The 16,653-nt window shown below is 39.9% G+C and overlaps 3 protein-coding genes across 8 annotated transcripts in view; 2 read left to right on the top strand and 1 right to left on the bottom strand.

Moving 5' to 3' along the window:
• The window catches only part of Obsc (Obscurin), a 46,863-nt gene extending 38,092 nt beyond the window's left edge, over nucleotides 1-8,771 (top strand). For all 6 annotated transcript variants that reach the window (XM_076803410.1, XM_076803415.1, XM_076803412.1 and 3 more), the window contains 12 exons: nucleotides 292-716; nucleotides 1,325-2,088; nucleotides 2,172-2,470; nucleotides 2,772-3,691; nucleotides 3,807-4,249; nucleotides 4,366-4,504; nucleotides 5,059-5,531; nucleotides 5,604-5,837; nucleotides 5,999-6,140; nucleotides 6,220-6,723; nucleotides 6,782-7,929; nucleotides 8,045-8,771. In XM_076803410.1, coding sequence (XP_076659525.1) covers nucleotides 292-716; nucleotides 1,325-2,088; nucleotides 2,172-2,470; nucleotides 2,772-3,691; nucleotides 3,807-4,249; nucleotides 4,366-4,504; nucleotides 5,059-5,531; nucleotides 5,604-5,837; nucleotides 5,999-6,140; nucleotides 6,220-6,723; nucleotides 6,782-7,929; nucleotides 8,045-8,291 — 5,738 coding nt within the window. In that variant the 3' untranslated portion in view covers nucleotides 8,292-8,771. The remainder of the gene's footprint in view (nucleotides 1-291; nucleotides 717-1,324; nucleotides 2,089-2,171; nucleotides 2,471-2,771; nucleotides 3,692-3,806; nucleotides 4,250-4,365; nucleotides 4,505-5,058; nucleotides 5,532-5,603; nucleotides 5,838-5,998; nucleotides 6,141-6,219; nucleotides 6,724-6,781; nucleotides 7,930-8,044) is intronic.
• LOC143362908 (NEDD8-conjugating enzyme UBE2F) lies at nucleotides 8,761-10,490 on the bottom strand. The gene is made up of 5 exons (XM_076803417.1): nucleotides 10,331-10,490; nucleotides 9,874-9,998; nucleotides 9,599-9,760; nucleotides 9,366-9,527; nucleotides 8,761-9,262 (listed from the first exon to the last, which is right to left on the bottom strand). Exons 2-5 carry the CDS (start codon nucleotides 9,979-9,981, stop codon nucleotides 9,146-9,148), a joined length of 549 nt encoding a protein of 182 aa, XP_076659532.1. The 5' UTR covers nucleotides 9,982-9,998; nucleotides 10,331-10,490; the 3' UTR covers nucleotides 8,761-9,145.
• Nucleotides 10,491-10,672: 182 nt separating this feature from the next.
• On the top strand, nucleotides 10,673-12,251 carry LOC143362907 (uncharacterized). The gene has a single exon (XM_076803416.1). The coding sequence runs from the start codon at nucleotides 10,824-10,826 to the stop codon at nucleotides 12,099-12,101; it is 1,278 nt and encodes a 425-aa protein (XP_076659531.1). The 5' UTR covers nucleotides 10,673-10,823; the 3' UTR covers nucleotides 12,102-12,251.
• The last annotated feature ends 4,402 nt before the right edge of the window (nucleotides 12,252-16,653 follow it).

Here is a 16,653-nt window from a genome sequence, read left to right on the forward strand (position 1 = left end):
GGAATCAGTCTCATAGAAAGAATCATGACACGTGACAAACCTGAGCGTCACGAAATAGTCATCCAGGCAATGATACCGTTAGACAAGTTACCAACAAATCACTAATCAATTTATCAACACAAATACCACTATTGCTAATAAAAGCGGAGTATACTTTAAAATAGAGACGAAATCAGTATGAATTTCTTTTACTTTTGAAGGGTATAAAACCATCGGAACGACCTGTGAATTTTCTTTTTATGTCATCGCAAACGAAGGAGATATCTTGGTGATAATATAATCTGGTTGCAGCTCAAAGAAGGAAACCATCTTTCTCGAAACCCCTGGAAGACACCAAGGCAATCGTCGGCCAGCCTCTCAAACTGGAGGCCCAAGTGGTTGCATTCCCCAATCCCCAGGTGCAATGGTTCAAGGACGGATTACCATTGCGTCACTCCAAGGAGATCTACTTCATGAACGAACCGAATGGACTGATTGGTTTAAGAATCGACAATGTCCGTCCGGAGGATGCCGGCACATACTCTTTAACAGCGTCGAACTCGCTGGGCGAGACCTCCGGGTCTGCTAAAGTGACGGTCGAAGAGAAGGAGAAACGACCAGAATTCATAACAAATCTTCAACCTCTAACGGTGGTCGAAGGCTTCCCTGTCAAGTTGGAGGTCAAAGTGCTGGGAAAGCCGGCGCCGCAGCTTCAATGGTTCAAGGATGGACAGGAGGTAGTCAAATCTTGTTAGAAACCATAGCTGAGTAAAATTTTAAGGAAAAATATTTTAAATGTTACTGTACCGTACAATGAAACGTAAAAGTCAAAATCGACATTTTTGCACGGAAATTTCTTAGTTTTTATACACCTTTATATTAATATTTGATCCGAATAGACTGCGGATTTTATGCATTTATGACAAAAATGAGTATGTGTAATTCAAAACATTAAAAAGAATAACAGACTTTAACAATGTCAATGTCATTTTTAATATATAAAAATTATTAATGAGCAAAATAAATTTTTACATAGCGCCTATAGATTGCAATTGATGTATAAAAATTTTATTTTGCATAAAGATCCGCAGTCTAGTTACGAATAATCGAAAAATTAAATAAAAATAAAAAGACTATTACAAATAAAATTCTCACCAGTTTGAGAATCCTTCAAATGATGTACTATTTTAAAAACTTTTTCTGACATATAAAATATTTTATTTTCAAAACCGCTCGTATGATTTCAAATAAAATAGTATATTTACTATTTGAAGAAATATTTTACTCAGCTCTGTTGAAACCACGGAAACAATAAGGTTGATGCTAAAGTATCGTATATTCTCAGATAAAACCCGACGGGCAACGTATAAAGACAGTCAGCTTGCCAGACGGAAGTCAAGCATTGATTATCGAAAGAGCCACGCCAGAAGATGCGGGAGAGTATCAGGTGATAGCAGGCAACACGGAAGGAACATCCTCTTGCAAAGGTACCATCAGCATCATGGGCAAACTGCAAGAGGGCGTCCCCGAGGAGAAACCTAGTTTCATGAACCCGATGAGGGATGTGTACGTCGAAGAGGGTCAGCCGTTGAATCTGTCCGCCACGTTCGTCGGCAATCCCGTGCCAGACGTCAGCTGGACGAAGGATGGTGCGCCTGTGTCGTCTTCTGGTCGCTTGACTGTGACCTGTGACGGAAAGAAGACCGAATTAGAGATCAATCCCTGTGAGCCGAAGGATGCTGGTGTCTACGAATGTCGTGTAGCCAATCCGCTCGGCGAAGACTCGACCAAGGCCACGGCTAACATCAGAAAGATCTACACGCCGCCTAGCTTCTCGCAGAGGTTCACCGACCTTCAACAACTGCCTACCTTCGACGCCAAGTTCCCAGCTCGTATCGCCGGCCTCCCGCGTCCTGAGATCAGCTGGTACTTCAACGACAAGCCGATCTTGCACGACGACGACAAATACAAGATCAAACGAGACGGCGACGCTTGTTGCTTGTACGTGAAGGATTGCACTTACGACGACTCCGGGCTTTACAAGTGCAAAGCGGTGAACCGGAGCGGAGAAGCGGAATGCGTCGCCAATCTGGCTATAGTTGACAAGATGTACGCACTTTTGGTACAATTACTTAATTCCTTGTGTTTTCGCGTTGCCCTTATCTTTTATCGTTCGCGTTCTTCGGTTCCAGAGGAAAGATGCAGAAGATCGAACCACCGTCCTTCTTGAAGAGGATTGGCGACTGCGAGGTGTACAGAGGAATGCCAGCCAAGTTCACCGCCTGCATCACAGGCTACCCCGAACCAGACTTCGAGTGGTACCGCAACGGCGATCGAATTTGGCAGACCGATAGAATCAGAACGGAGCAAGAAGGCAGCCTGTTGCGTCTGGTCATTTCCAACGTGGACGAGTTGGACGCTGGCAAATACGAGCTGAAGATAGTGAATCCCCACGGCTCGGACTCGTGCACCGCAGAACTGATCTACGAATGTAAGAATCTTTTGTTTGTTTTTTTTTTCTTTTAACAAATGCAATAATATTACTATTAAATGATAGATTTTCACGTCTGTGTCCATTCGCAGTTGAATAATTGCTGACAGAAATCATAAAACCAGAAAATAAGCTGGATGTCTCATAATTTTGCCCAATCAAAACTAACATGTATACATTTGCTTTTTTAACTTTTTTACTGTAGGTTCTGCGTATCTATGCTTTTCGTATATACGTTCTAGAAATAGTATGCAAAAGATAGTAAACCAGATCGTCTAACGTAAAATCATTGTTTGTGCAGCACTGGAGCCAAGACCAAAGAAACCATTGGCAGACCAATACGCCGAGTTCGACAAGTACCGGAAGTCTGGCGTCCCGCTGCCGCTGGCCGACCGTCCGATCATCAGCAGGATGATGGATCGTCACTTGACGTTGTCCTGGAAGCCCTCTATCCCGATCGGTCCGCGAATCCCTGTCACGTATCAAGTGGAAATGTGCGAGCTGCCAGACGGCGACTGGTTCACCGCCCGTTCCGGGATTCGCAGCTGCGTCTGCGACATCCGCAACTTGGAGCCCTTCAGGGACTACAAATTCCGTATCCGCGTGGAGAACAAATACGGGCTAAGCGATCCGTCGCCGTTCGCGCAGACATACCGTGCGAAATTAGAACCCGATCCTCCAAAATTCTTCCCATATCTGCCTCCTGGCATCGACTTCCGCCCGGAGACCAGTCCCTACTTCCCGAAGGACTTCGACATCGAGAGACCACCGCACGATAACTATGCTCAAGCGCCAAGATTCTTGCGCCAGGAACACGACACCCAGTTTGGCGTGAAAAATCACAACTGCAGTCTGTTCTGGTTCGTCTACGGCTACCCCAAACCGAAGATGACCTACTACTTCAACGACCAGCTGATAGAATCCGGCGGAAGGTACGATCAAAGCTACACGAGGAACGGACAAGCTACCTTATTCATCAATAGGATGCTGGAACGGGACGAAGGCATGTACGAAGCTGTGGCTACCAACGAACATGGTGAGGCTAGACAAAGGGTTCGCCTGCAGATCGCGGAATACCCGTCCTTCATTCAGAGACCGGAAGAGGTGATCGTGATGGTCCGAAGATCCGGGCAACTAGTCGCCAAGGTCACCGGTGTACCCTATCCGGACATCAAGTGGTACAAGGACTGGAAGCCTTTGACGTCCTCTTCGAGAATCAGGGTCAGTTGAAGCTAATCTTAATTCTTTGTGGTCCGCGATACTCTCGCGCAGAGTTAATCCGCTGTAGATTGGATTCTTAGGCCTTCGATTACAGAAATTGGTTCTATTGTTCTAGATCGAATTCACGGAACCGGACACTTCGATTCTGTTTATCAGCGACGCCATAGTGAAGGATGAGGGTCTCTATTCGATCAGCGCAGGAAACGTGGCAGGATCGATTTCCTGTTCCGTGATGTTGCACGTGGAAGAGAACGAGCACGAGTACGGATTCAGAACGTACAAGAGGAAGAGCGACATCAGAACTCGCCACGACAGGCCATACGACGATTACTATGATCTTGGCGATGAACTTGGTCGTGGTACCCAGGGTATCACTTATCACGCTGTAGAAAGGTGTACCGGAAGAAATTACGCGGCCAAGGTCATGCACGGTAGAGGAGACCTGAAACCGTACATGTACAACGAGATGGACATCATGAACAATTTGAACCATAGGAAACTGCTGCGGCTGCACGACGCTTACGAGGCCGACCTTACAGTCACGTTGATTATAGAACTGTATCCTTCGCTAGAAATATTTCTATCATTTTCTCACTCTCGTTTTGAATTGTTGCTGGTTTCTTTATGTAGCTTCGCGATCGGTTGCAATAAAATGTTTCTTAACCAAATATCAGAGCTGCCGGTGGTGAACTTGTGGACACCCTGACCAAGCAAGCATACTACACAGAGTCTGAAATTGCTGGTTACATGAGGCAACTGCTCTGGGGATTGGAGTACATGCACGACAATCACTTTGCTCATCTCGGCCTGACGGTTGATTTCTCTTTCAATCAATTTATCAACCTTTAGAGGGCGGCCACTATAGTGGCTAGGGACAAACTTGAGAATTTTTTGTAACATGTTGGTTGTATACAGGGTATTCAGCGTAACGTCCGTCACAATTGTTCAGACGCTTTTGGTAATGTGAGAAAAACATGCTTGAAATAAAAAATCATCAGTTCTGGATATTCAACGAATCGCAAATATAAAAGTAATAGCTGGTTAATTATTAGATCTAGAACATGTGAAGATCAATACATTTTTACGCACAATTTGATACTCTATCTATAGATCTTTCCATTTAAAGAAATCAAAATGACTCTATACTGTGCAATTTTTATGTAATAATTTTTTCATATTATTATAAGTAACGGAAATATTCTAGGTACGCAAGTTGCGTGAACCAGCCTGTAGTATATGTATAATATTTTACGTAAAGAAAATTCAAGTTTCCAATGGAAAAATAATGGCCCTATATAGGTGAAACGCGCGATCGAACAATGAATAACATATTTATTTTAACCTCCGTGTCGACAATTTGTTTGCAGCTCGGGGACCTGTTAATTTCGCACACGGGAGGCGACGACCTAAAGATCTGCGACTTCGGCCTATCCAGAAGAATCACTCAGACGAAGCTGATGACCTTAGCATACGGAATGCCGGAGTACGTAGCTCCGGAAGTGACGAACAACGAAGGAGTATCGTATAGCGCGGACATGTGGTCCGTTGGTATCATCACGTACATCCTTCTGTCCGGTATCTCGCCGTTCAGAGGTTTCAATGACAGGGAGACCCTACTGAAGATCAGAGATGGGAAGTGGGAGTTCGATGATCGTTGGCAGAACATTTCCGAGGATGCTAAAGACTTCATTCGTCTACTGTTAATGTATAATTGCGAGAGGAGGATGGACGTCAAAGCTGCCCTTACTCATCCTTGGATCACTGGTTACGCGGACAGATCTCCTACCGATTTGTACAAGATACCATCCGAGAACTTGAAGAACTACTACAAGCTATACCGGTAAATAGTTCATAGCATACACAAGATTTGTATCCGACAGATTGTTATTCACTCCGAGCATAATCATTTTAGCGACTGGTACAACAATGCATCCTGCCGCACCTGGTACCGCAGAAGTAAGCTGGAAACTGCTTTCGAGCATCCGTCCAAAATGGTTTATCCACCTGGTCATAAGTACACTCCTGAGCCCAGCGACGACAGAATATACAGCCCAACGAAGAAACCGTCAGCGAAGCCTTGGGACACTCAAATACCCTCAAGAGAGCCAATTGACACTGAGATTGGAATTATCAAAAGTGAAAGCCAGTAAGTAATAGCTTCGAGAACTGCAAAGCGAAAGTGAAAGATAATCCAGTCTCCGAACGGTCATATTGAATATCATTTAATTCCAATTGAGGTTTTAAAATATACTCACGTGAGAGTCGAACCTTGTATTCTGGATAATATACGCTTGTTTACCTTTATAGCTATCAGAACGGACCAGACACGTACCTTCTTCAACTGCGGGACACTGACTTCCCTGTACGTTTGCGCGAGTACATGAAAGTTGCCTGTAATCGTAGCCCAGGGTTCTCGCGTACCATCGCCGAAGAAAACTTCGATTGGAGGGTAACCGGCGGCTCTTAATTCGAATTCAAGACTGCATCTTCGAATTATCAGATTCTAATTCACCATTTCTTCAACGTAGGCACCAATTATACGCGAACGTCGCCGTTTTACGGACGTAATGGACGAAGAGATCGACGACGAAAGACGCGCCAGGATCAGTAGATACGGAGCACCCGATAACTTCACTCTGAGACGCTTGAAACATGAATTGGGAACGCGATTGGATAGCTACGCCGAAGCTGAGGCGATGCTGGAGTCGAAGAAAGAAGGACACCCGCCATTCTTCCGCGAGAAACCGCAAATCAGACCGATCGAGGAAGGAAAGCCTGCTCAGCTACTATGCCTAGCTGTAGGAAGTCCCAAGCCGTTGATTCAGTGGTTCAAGAACGACATAATGATTCAAGAAACAAACAGGGTAAAGGTCACCGAGGATAAAGACGGGAGGTCCATACTCGGCTTCAATCCAACGAAGGATCACGACGTGGGTAGCTACAAGGTTGTAGCTAGGAACACATTGGGACAGACTGTCGTTAGGTGCAGACTGGTGGAGGCGGTTGTTCCTTCGTGTCCTGACTCTCCCGAGGTAATCAGAAAAATGTATACCGACCATACGACACTTTTCTAACAAATTGATTTTCCAGGTATCCGAGCTATCAGATACGGAGATCCTTCTGCGATGGAAGCAGCCCAAGTACGACGGCAACTCTCCAGTCCTGTGCTACAATCTTCAAATCAGAGAAGGCGACGGTATCGAGTGGATAGACCTCGCTTCGAACATCGATCATGAATTCTTCCTGGTGAGGAACCTGAAGCCGGACAGCAGCTACAACTTCCGTTTGGCGGCTCGCAACCGTATCGGTTGGAGCGAGAAGGGAATACCATCGAAACTGATCAAGACTAGGCCAACGGGATGTCAGAAGGTTCAGATAACGCGAGCAATGAGGCATCTTCAAGATCTTACAGAAGCTGGACAAGTCATTATTCCTGAAGAGGATAAACCACACATGGATTACTCCATCGAGGATCATCCTATCGAATGGTCGACTGAGACCAATCTGACCAGCAAGTATAGCTTCATCTCTGAGGTAGCCAGAGGACAGTTCTCCGCCGTGGTGAAGGGCGTTGACAAGTCCTCGGACCGTGTGATAGTAGCCAAGATCTTGGAACTGAATTCGGACACAGAGAAACAGGTGAACAAAGAGTTCGAAGCTCTTCGTTCCTTAAGACACGAAAGGATAGCGTTGCTGGAAGCGGCGTACAAATCACCAGGAGCTCCAGTTGCGGTGTTCATTTTGGAGAAGCTGCAGGGCGCAGATATACTTACATATTTCTCGAGCAGACACGAGTACACAGAAAACTGCGTGGCAACAGCTATTTCGCAGGTCCTAGACGGGTTGCAGTATCTTCACTGGCGAGGATACAGTCATCTGGATATTCAACCCGATAACATAGTTATGTCCACTGTTAGATCACTTCAGATAAAGCTAGTCGATATGGGCTCGTCCCGCTTCGTCAGCAAATTAGGCACCTCGGTGCCTAAACTCGGCCATCCGGAATATAGAGCACCTGAAATCTACAATGAGGAACCGGCACATCCTCAGACAGACATCTGGATGGTCGGTGTGCTAATGTACGTCCTTCTGTCCGGTACCTCGCCGTTCCGCGGTAAGGACCCTGAGGAGACCAGACAGAACATCCTGTTTGTTAGGTACAGATTTGAACATCTGTTCAAAGAACTGAGCCAGGAAGCCACGAGGTTCCTTATGTTGGTCTTTAAACGGGCACCGAAGTAAGTAAAAGTGATTACTGGGGAAATTTGTGTTAAATTAAAATCTTTCACAACATTTCCAAGCCATAGAATACATTAGCACTGTTACTATACATTTATTTTATATCTATTTTAGTAAAAGACCACTGGTGGAGGAGTGCCACGAACACAGATGGCTTCAACTGTCCGACTTCATGATCAAAAAACGCGAGAGGGCTGTGTTCTTGGGCAACAGACTGAAAGAATATAGCGAAGAGTACCACGAAGAGAAATCAAAGATGGCATCCGACAGTCAAACGTTGGCAAGCGAAAGCCTGTTAGGTTCCACGCAGAAACTGATCAGATCGACTAGCATACAGGAAGAACTGCTCACCACGTTCTAAGGAATAAGATACAATTAAGCCACGATTTTTCCAATTTTCTTTACCTAACGTGACCGTAAAACTTCACGCACATATCTAGTCAGACTTGTGAAGGGCAAGGAAACCGTTACCGAGGAGGGACGAAACGCAAGAGCTTTTTTCTTCTCCATGTTCTTCTTTTTTTTTTTTGTTATTATTTATTTGTTACAACTATTAACTATTTTAACAGATACAAATGTCTATCGGTAACGTGAAAGATTCACGATGAAGATGGCGAAAGGAATGAACGGTATATTTGAATGTAACGTAAGGCACACCAGGTTTTAACGAGTCAAGGTACAAACCGAAACCGTTTGAAATTGTACAAAAATTATGCAATTATGTTCTAATACAATCGCCAATAAATACTAAGTAATAAAGACAAAGAAGATGTACATTTAAACACAGATATTGTCCCATGGTGTTGACGAATAACGCAATTAAAAAAGTCTTATTATTAAATATGGAATTTATTTACAAATTATCTTCCATCGTTACAATGCTCTATAAAGAGGATAAGCATAATGTACAAATGACACATTTTTCTGTCCTCGTTCCTTGTACCAATAATTACAAATATAAGTTGTATCGTGACCGCAATAAAATATCAGAACAATCAAAAGCCGCGTACGGTTAACGAAACGGAAGTACAACGAGTACAATCTTCCTGGATGAAGAAGACTAGTAGCAAAAAGTTAATATGAATTTGATCGGTATCATCTAGAAAAAGAAAGGAACACAAAATCTTTCAATTGAATTATAAATGTCTGTCAAAGTCAGATAGCAACCCCATAATTGTAAAATTACATCATTAGGATATTGTTGTCTAGTTCAAATCATCTTTTCGCATACTGCATAACATAGTCTTTCACCTTACTCCGAAACGATTCTTTATCTTTTATAAAGAGGTCGGCTGCGTCTCTGTTCAGGGGATCATCGAAATTTAAAAGATCCTGGAAAAAAACAACAAATTATTTTTAATGAAACATTGAAAGTCAGTAAAGTCTGCCATATAAAATAGAAATTTCTGTATTTATGTCATGCTCTTGGACTCACAGTGAAAAGGGAATTCAAGCCCCATACAACATCCTGAAGCTTACGTGTTGGTGCCCATCCCATTCCATCTATACTACTTTGTCTTAATATCGAAAGACATACATCGCCATCTTCGCTTATATTAGGATGCCACAGTTTTGTTAAGCAATTAACTTTTGGGGGCTGTAAAGGTAGTTTGTTAGTAACTACTTTGTTGTAAGTGATTATGTTATAACTATTAGTGACATATTTACAGCCATGTTATAGTCTTCGGGTATATAAATCTGGAAGTAAAATCGACCTCCCAACCAATACCCTTCATCAGGAACAATTAAAAGAGTGAACTCGTGGAGACAGTGCGGATCATTAAAAGTAACTTGACACGTACTAGGTAAAGTTTGTTCCATTTCTTGAACCTAAATGGAAAAAAGTATACGTGTTAACGAAGCCATAATACAGTAGTCAGTCGCAATTATTTTGAAATGATTAAAGTAATTTAGAATTTTATGCATCCCGGTATACACTCTACCTCTTTGATAAGTAATTTGTCACGGACAGAAATGCGTTTGTTATAATCTTTATTTTTTGAATTTGCTAGATCACCATCCTTTTTTAACTTTCCTCTTAGGGTAATCATGTTTTCCGCGTTTAGATCTGTAAACAAATAACACAGATGACCGTAAAATACAGCGAAAGTAATTAAAATTTAATAATTTAACAATTTACGCAAATAAAAGTAAATTCCGATGAACATGAAAGAACGGTCAACCCATTATTTTTGTTACACGATAACCTTTGAGTACGGGAGAAAAATAAAATATTTTATTACGACAGAATGAGAAAAATTATAATACACAACTGTAAAAATTAAAATATTGAATACACTTTCGCTGTTGACAAGTATCATTTATGTATTTATGACATTCGAGTAACGGGAGTTTAAGGTTAGGTTATCGTATGTACCTGAAATTTTGCAAAAATCGTACCTTATACAAAAATTAATATTTTAGCACCGTGTAGAATGTTATTTATTCCGGTGTCTTCAATGATCACGCATTTCGTTAAATTGTAAGTAATATTCTCCAACTCCCAGCCATTTAAAAGGAAACGGTAAATATTTAAGTGCACCGAAAGTCTGTCTCTCTCACTGCAGATGGCAACACCGATTAAAAACTTAAAGAGTGTTTACTATAAAAACCGACGTGCTGGTTGTTTCTTGAATATTTACGTGTTTTTGCAAACAACCTAGTGTATCAACTTGAATTTTTAATATACCCAGTAAATGCATGATGGTGAAGAATGTATTGAAACGTAAATCGATCATGAAATTTCGAATAACAATTTATAAAAGAAGTCATTGAAAATGATTTACAATCAATGTTTAACAAGAAGGAAAAACGCTTTATACGAGTTTTTGGAATTTTGGAAATTATACTTTGATAAAATTGCAGTTATAAATTTTTCTACGAACTTTATTCTATGAAAATGCTAGAAAAAAGCTACAACTGCCATTTTTATGCAAATGCGTGCCATATTTGCAAACAGTTTGGTGAAGGTGTTTCTTTAAAAAGATGTGGTAACTGTACAATGATTGCATATTGCAGTAAGCAGCATCAAAGAGAACATTGGCCGCAACACAAAGATTTATGTAACGTTATTTGTAATGTTTTCAATGATAATAAAATGAACAACTTTGTAAATAGTAAAGAAGATGTTAATACAGTAAAATGGGCTGAAATGAAAATGAGCTTTATGTTATTAGTAGCATTGAAGCTTCCGAGAAGATTGGAATTTTATGAAGAACAAATGTTTAAATTCTATAGATCTTGCATAGTGTGTCACAACCGAAGTTCCAAAGAACTTGTGGACTGTCTATATTGTCCCGCAACAACTTTCTGTAAAAAGCATAAAAATGATGCAATGCACTCGAGTGTTTGTAACAAATTAAAATTATGTTTTAAATTGGATATGGCCTCAGTAATGTACAAAAATTTAGTGCCCGAATTAAGATTATCATACAACATGAATTGTGCAGATCTTCCACAAAATATGGAGGATTATATAAAACATTATGGTAATAAAAAGAAGTCTTTACACTTGTCAATAGAAGAAGAAACAATGATTGACTCAGAATATCTTACACGACCATTGACATTGTGTTATGCAATGAAAAAGTTAGGTATTTTCTCATGGGAAGAAAATATAACTATTCACGTAATTGGAGCTAATATGATAGAAATTAGTGGTATCAATTTTTGGGAAATTTTATTGCACTGGTTACCAAAATCAACAGAAGCCAAGATTATATTAATTGGGCCTGAATTATGCCCAGACTCTACGTCGATAAATCTTTGTAAATACTGTCAATTGAGCAACAAACAACTTTCAATTCAAATGCACAATGTATTTTACAATAATTATATAAATAGTACTTCGTATACAAAACCAAATTTTATTATTGGATACAATGCTGGAATCAGTGAATATGAGGACTTTAAGCTTGGGAATGATACATGGGCACAATCTTTACAAACAATTGCTGAGCAAAATTGTCCATTTATTTTAACATCTTACACATTGTCAGAAGCAAGGGAAGAACAAACAAGATTTGAGACCATCATAAATCATAATAGAAAGTGTATATTTTTGGGACACAATCCGTATTCGGGTTTACGACCATACAGAGATTTTGAAACTGAAGGTGTATATTATCAAAATCAATATATAATTATTTACAAAATTTTAAGACTACACTAGTCATTATACATGCTTACAAATCCAGAACATTACATCTATTGTATAAGAAACGTACTTTATAAGAAACTATCATTTTTACATTTGATACATAATTTTATCTGATGCAATATATACATATATATAAAACTTTATATTTTAATAAAGAAAAGAAAGAAATATTCCTATTTGTTATTTATCGTGCGTTCATATCATGTAATTAGTAACATTATTTTTGTTATATCTGTAGTATTACAGACGAGGTATAGGAGTAGAGCTAGAGCTCATTCAAATGTATAATTGTATATGCGCGCCCTCTATTGTAGAAATTGCAGATTGACTAGAGAGTCACTAAAATCGTCGATAGATTTCTAAAAAATCTTATGAAAATCTGGTGCTAGCGGGCTCTACTGTCAATATCGCGGTAAGTTGTGTCAAAAAAGATATTACAGTGCTCACGCCCTTTTAGCATGAAATAGAATGCACATCATCTTTAAAAGATACGATACATTCTGTTTCATGCAAGAAGATGATGTGATTCTGTTCCGTGCAAAAAGTAGACATGGTTCTGTTCCATGCTAAAAAGGCGATGTCACAAAAGTGGGAACGCCGAAACCCTGGACGTGGACACTCTCATATCTTCTCTGCTTTGTCGGAACCAGGTCGGAACACCTCTATAATACACCGTGCCCAAAACCGATGAACACCAAAATAAATTGGGTGTCAGGTCTATTCCTATATCTCGTCTATGGTACTAGAGCATTTTCTACAGAGTCGGTAATTCAGAACCGTAGACAAAAAAAGCATTGCATGCACAGTCTGTTCGAATCTTAAGTCTGTGCTTTAACAGTATCTCGTCGGTACTCGTCGGTGCCCATCGGTGCCTAAATAGAACAATAGAACATTTGCTTGTGAACCACGTAAGATGCTTCAGTACCATACACGATATCATTCGGATCATATTTATGCTAATTTTTCGTTAGTAAAATTTGAATGAGAAGTAACACAGGGTCAGGTACATCGGTGAGGCAACAGTAATGTAGTGACGACACTTTTTTATTTTTAACGATTCTTTTATGAAACTTTTAATTAGGTTTTCTAATAATTTTTAAATTCATTCCAGTTTTTCATCATTTCCCGTGAACTAGCGTTTCTGTTGCTTTTGGCAACCATTTATGACACGTCTAAATAGCTGAAAAACCCTTAAAATTTGCTGCGGGTAGCCCGGACATCTGCGTGCCAACCGTCGACCGGTTCAACAGACCCAAAATGTGAATCCGTGGCCGTGTCATATGTTGTAAACCGTCCGTAATTGCTAGCCTCGACGCTAGCTTTTCCGTATTTTCTTAGCTTTCTCCTTCTTTGCATTCTTACTATCTCTTTCTTCTCCCTCTTTTTCTTCCCTAATCACTTATACTACATTTTTAAGGGCTTGCTTTTTCGCTTTCGCGTCAGTCAGTTTGCAGGACCTTGCAGTACGTATATTTCACTCTCTAGTTTTTTTCCAAAGTCCTTATTATGTTATTGTGGTTGTTATAGTGGCAGTGGTTGTTACTATTGTTATTTTTCTGATTGTTTTTTTTTATCATTGTTATTATACTTATTTAAAATGTCAGTTCCCAAACGTGTAACTTTAACCATAAAAGAACGCATGGACGTATTAAGGGATTTGGACATAGCGTCTGTACAACAAGTGGCTGCACAGTACAACATAAGTGCAAGAACAGTTCAGCGCATACAGCAGAATGCTGCTAGCATTACTCAGCTTGCAGCAAATAAGGACCAGAGGAAACGCAAAAGGATGAGAGAAACAGCATTTCCAGAGTTAGAACGACAATTGCATTCATGGTTCATTGAGAGAAGAATGTTGGGAGACAAACTATGTGATGCACTGCTTTTACAGAAAGCTCATCAACTACGGGATAGCATAGCATCAAGTTCTGCTTGTAAGCTGAGCGCCGGATGGCTTGCCAACTTTAAACAGCGCAACAATATACGTCTAGTCCATCGTCATGGTTACAAAGCAAGTGCCGATGAAGATGCAGCACATAGCTTTGTTAGTGAATTGAAAAAAGAAATTGAGGAAGATGAAATCGATTTGGACTGCATTTATAATATGGATGAGACGGGATTATTATGGAAAGCTCTACCGTCGAAAACCCGTGTAAGTAATGAAGAGGGCTGTGTAAGTGGCTACATAGAGAAGAAGGAGAGAGTTTGCATTGCTTTCTGCGCAAATGCCACTGGAACGCATAAACTTATGCCTTTCTTCATTCACAAGTTTGAGAGGCCAAGAACTTTAACACCTGATACAAGTCAGCTCCCAGTTATTTACGCATCGCAGAAAAATGCATGGATGGACCAACAATTATTTCTGGAGTGGTTTAGCCATTTTAAAAAAAGCGTACAATTGTTTCAATTACAACAAGGAATTTGTAATAAAGTAATTTTACTCGTTCGCGATTTTGAAGCACATAAGCTTCCTACTATTTATATACATGATAGCAATATAGAAATAAAATATTTTCCCCCAAATACAACGTCATTGATCCAACCTATGGATCAAGTAATTGAAAAAACAAAAAAATGTTTCCGATATAAGTTAATGCAACACGTCACAACGTATGCAGATGGAACAATAGAATTTTATAAAAAGTACTCTATAACAGATTGCATACACATCCTAGCTAATGCTTGGGCAGATGTTTCAAGCAATAACATCAAAAATTCCTGGCAGAAAATTCTTCCACACACACAAATTCATGGTGAAGTCGGAGCAGAAGTAGAAGAAGAAGACGAAGAAACCAGTATTGTTCAAGAAATGCAAGAAATTATGTCAAAAATTTTACTGCATAATGTAAAGACAAAAGACATAACAGACTTTTTAATTGCATGCAATGGAAAAGAAAGGAGATATTTAGAGGAAGGAGAAGTTAGGAAAGAAAGGAGATATTTAATGGAAGAAGTTAGTAAAGAATACGGGAACGAAGATTGGAATGAAGGAATGAATGAAAACCAGCATGAATGCAAGAATGAAAACAAGGTTCAGGACAGAAGGGTCGAAGGTGCAGCTGTAAGACTGCAAACGAGCGGAATTCCATTAAATGTGGAAGAAAGGCAAGATCTTGAGAATGTTTTTGCGCATTTAGAAAGGTACGACGACCGTGCAACACCTGCAATGCGAATACTAGTGCAATCCATAAAATTATTGTATTTAGGTAAAATCATTAATTAAAATTAATTAGCTACTAATTACTTCACGTTATTTTAATGTCCAAAATTACAATTCGTTTCTTCTAGGTGAAAATCTACATAATAGAAATGAAATCTAGACGACTAATGTGGATGATGACCATCGCCTTTCATAAGAAAACATTTTTCTTATATTTCGTATATTCTGTGTATATTTTTACTTTTTGTATATCTTTTGTATATTTGTATATTTTTTATAGTTTTTATATCTTGTACAGTAATATTTTGTACAGTGAATTTTTGGGACTGGACAAATTTTATAAACATTGTTTATATCATTCAACATATGCTACTTATAGTCTCTTTCTTTGTCATTTACCGTTGTTAGGTCGCGAAGGCATAGTTCTACCAATTTTTTGTAGGGAGGTTTACGACACGGGCAACTAAATTCAGCTATCCTTGAGGAAGTTTGCCAATTGGTAATTTCAGCCGCCTTGGATTAGTTTTGGAATCAGGCCCCTACAAGCTAATTTATTACGTTTTTCGTAAAAAACGTCCTCTTGTAGGGTTCTGGTTGCGCGCTCAACAGCAATTGACGTGTTATAAACAGCCATATTGGGGACTTTTAATTGCAAAAAACCTCGACCCTATCCGAGAAAAATGGGCTAGGAAGCAACCGCCTACGCATTTCCCTGAACTATTGTATTGGTTAACAATGTTTACGCCCACGAAGGGCTCGCGGATAAAAATATGTAAGGACAATGAGATCACTGCTGTCAAAATCTAACAATCTTAACGCTCCGAGTACATGGAGTACTGTGCCAGGGCCATTTTTGACTCACACCGATATTTCTCTAATACAGACGCGTTCATGGTTCCTCGAGGTTCGCTCAGGTGTATACCTGATAATCCGGTATATAGCATGTTGCCGATCGCTCGAGACTTGAGTTCGTCAAAAACATTACACGAATACGCTGATGTTTGAACTTTCATTATACGCATATTGCGTTCAGCGTTTTCGTTTTCGATATAGATATAAGGAAATATAGTATATATAAAACAGCATTGTGATTTATGAAAAAATTATATTTATTCAATATTTCTATTGCATGTATTACATGTAGGCTCGTTTGTTGATTGTACGGACATATCAAACAAATAAATAAAAATATTCGACAATACATACCAGAAACATGAAAACTTGCCAATATAAAATATCGATTTGCGTCTTGTCGCACACGACCTCCCTTAGCAGAGTATCGTAAGAAACTAAGTTATCCGTAAAGTTTTGGACTTCAGAGAATAAAAAAAAGCCGCTTTGAGGTAACAGGTATAGGGATGTACGCAAGCGTTTCCGCCGCGGAAGCGGTGAAAGTGTTGGTGC

Source organism: Halictus rubicundus, chromosome 18 (genome assembly GCF_050948215.1).
Source record: "Halictus rubicundus isolate RS-2024b chromosome 18, iyHalRubi1_principal, whole genome shotgun sequence".
Taxonomy (NCBI): Eukaryota; Metazoa; Arthropoda; class Insecta; order Hymenoptera; family Halictidae; genus Halictus; species Halictus rubicundus.

What these genes read in the sequence shown, in the direction of transcription:
- LOC143362908 (XM_076803417.1), bottom strand. Translation starts at nt 9,981, where the DNA reads ATGATTACCCTAAGAGGAAAGTTAAAAAAGGATGGTGATCTAGCAAAT. An exon ending in ACAAATTACTTATCAAAGAG is followed by an intron (nt 9,761 to 9,873) that starts GTAGAGTGTATA and finishes TTTTCCATTTAG; the next exon opens with GTTCAAGAAATGGAACAAAC. An exon ending in GCTTGAATTCCCTTTTCACT is followed by an intron (nt 9,263 to 9,365) that starts GTGAGTCCAAGA and finishes GTTTTTTTCCAG; the next exon opens with GATCTTTTAAATTTCGATGA.
- LOC143362907 (XM_076803416.1), top strand. Translation starts at nt 10,824, where the DNA reads ATGAAAATGCTAGAAAAAAGCTACAACTGCCATTTTTATGCAAATGCG.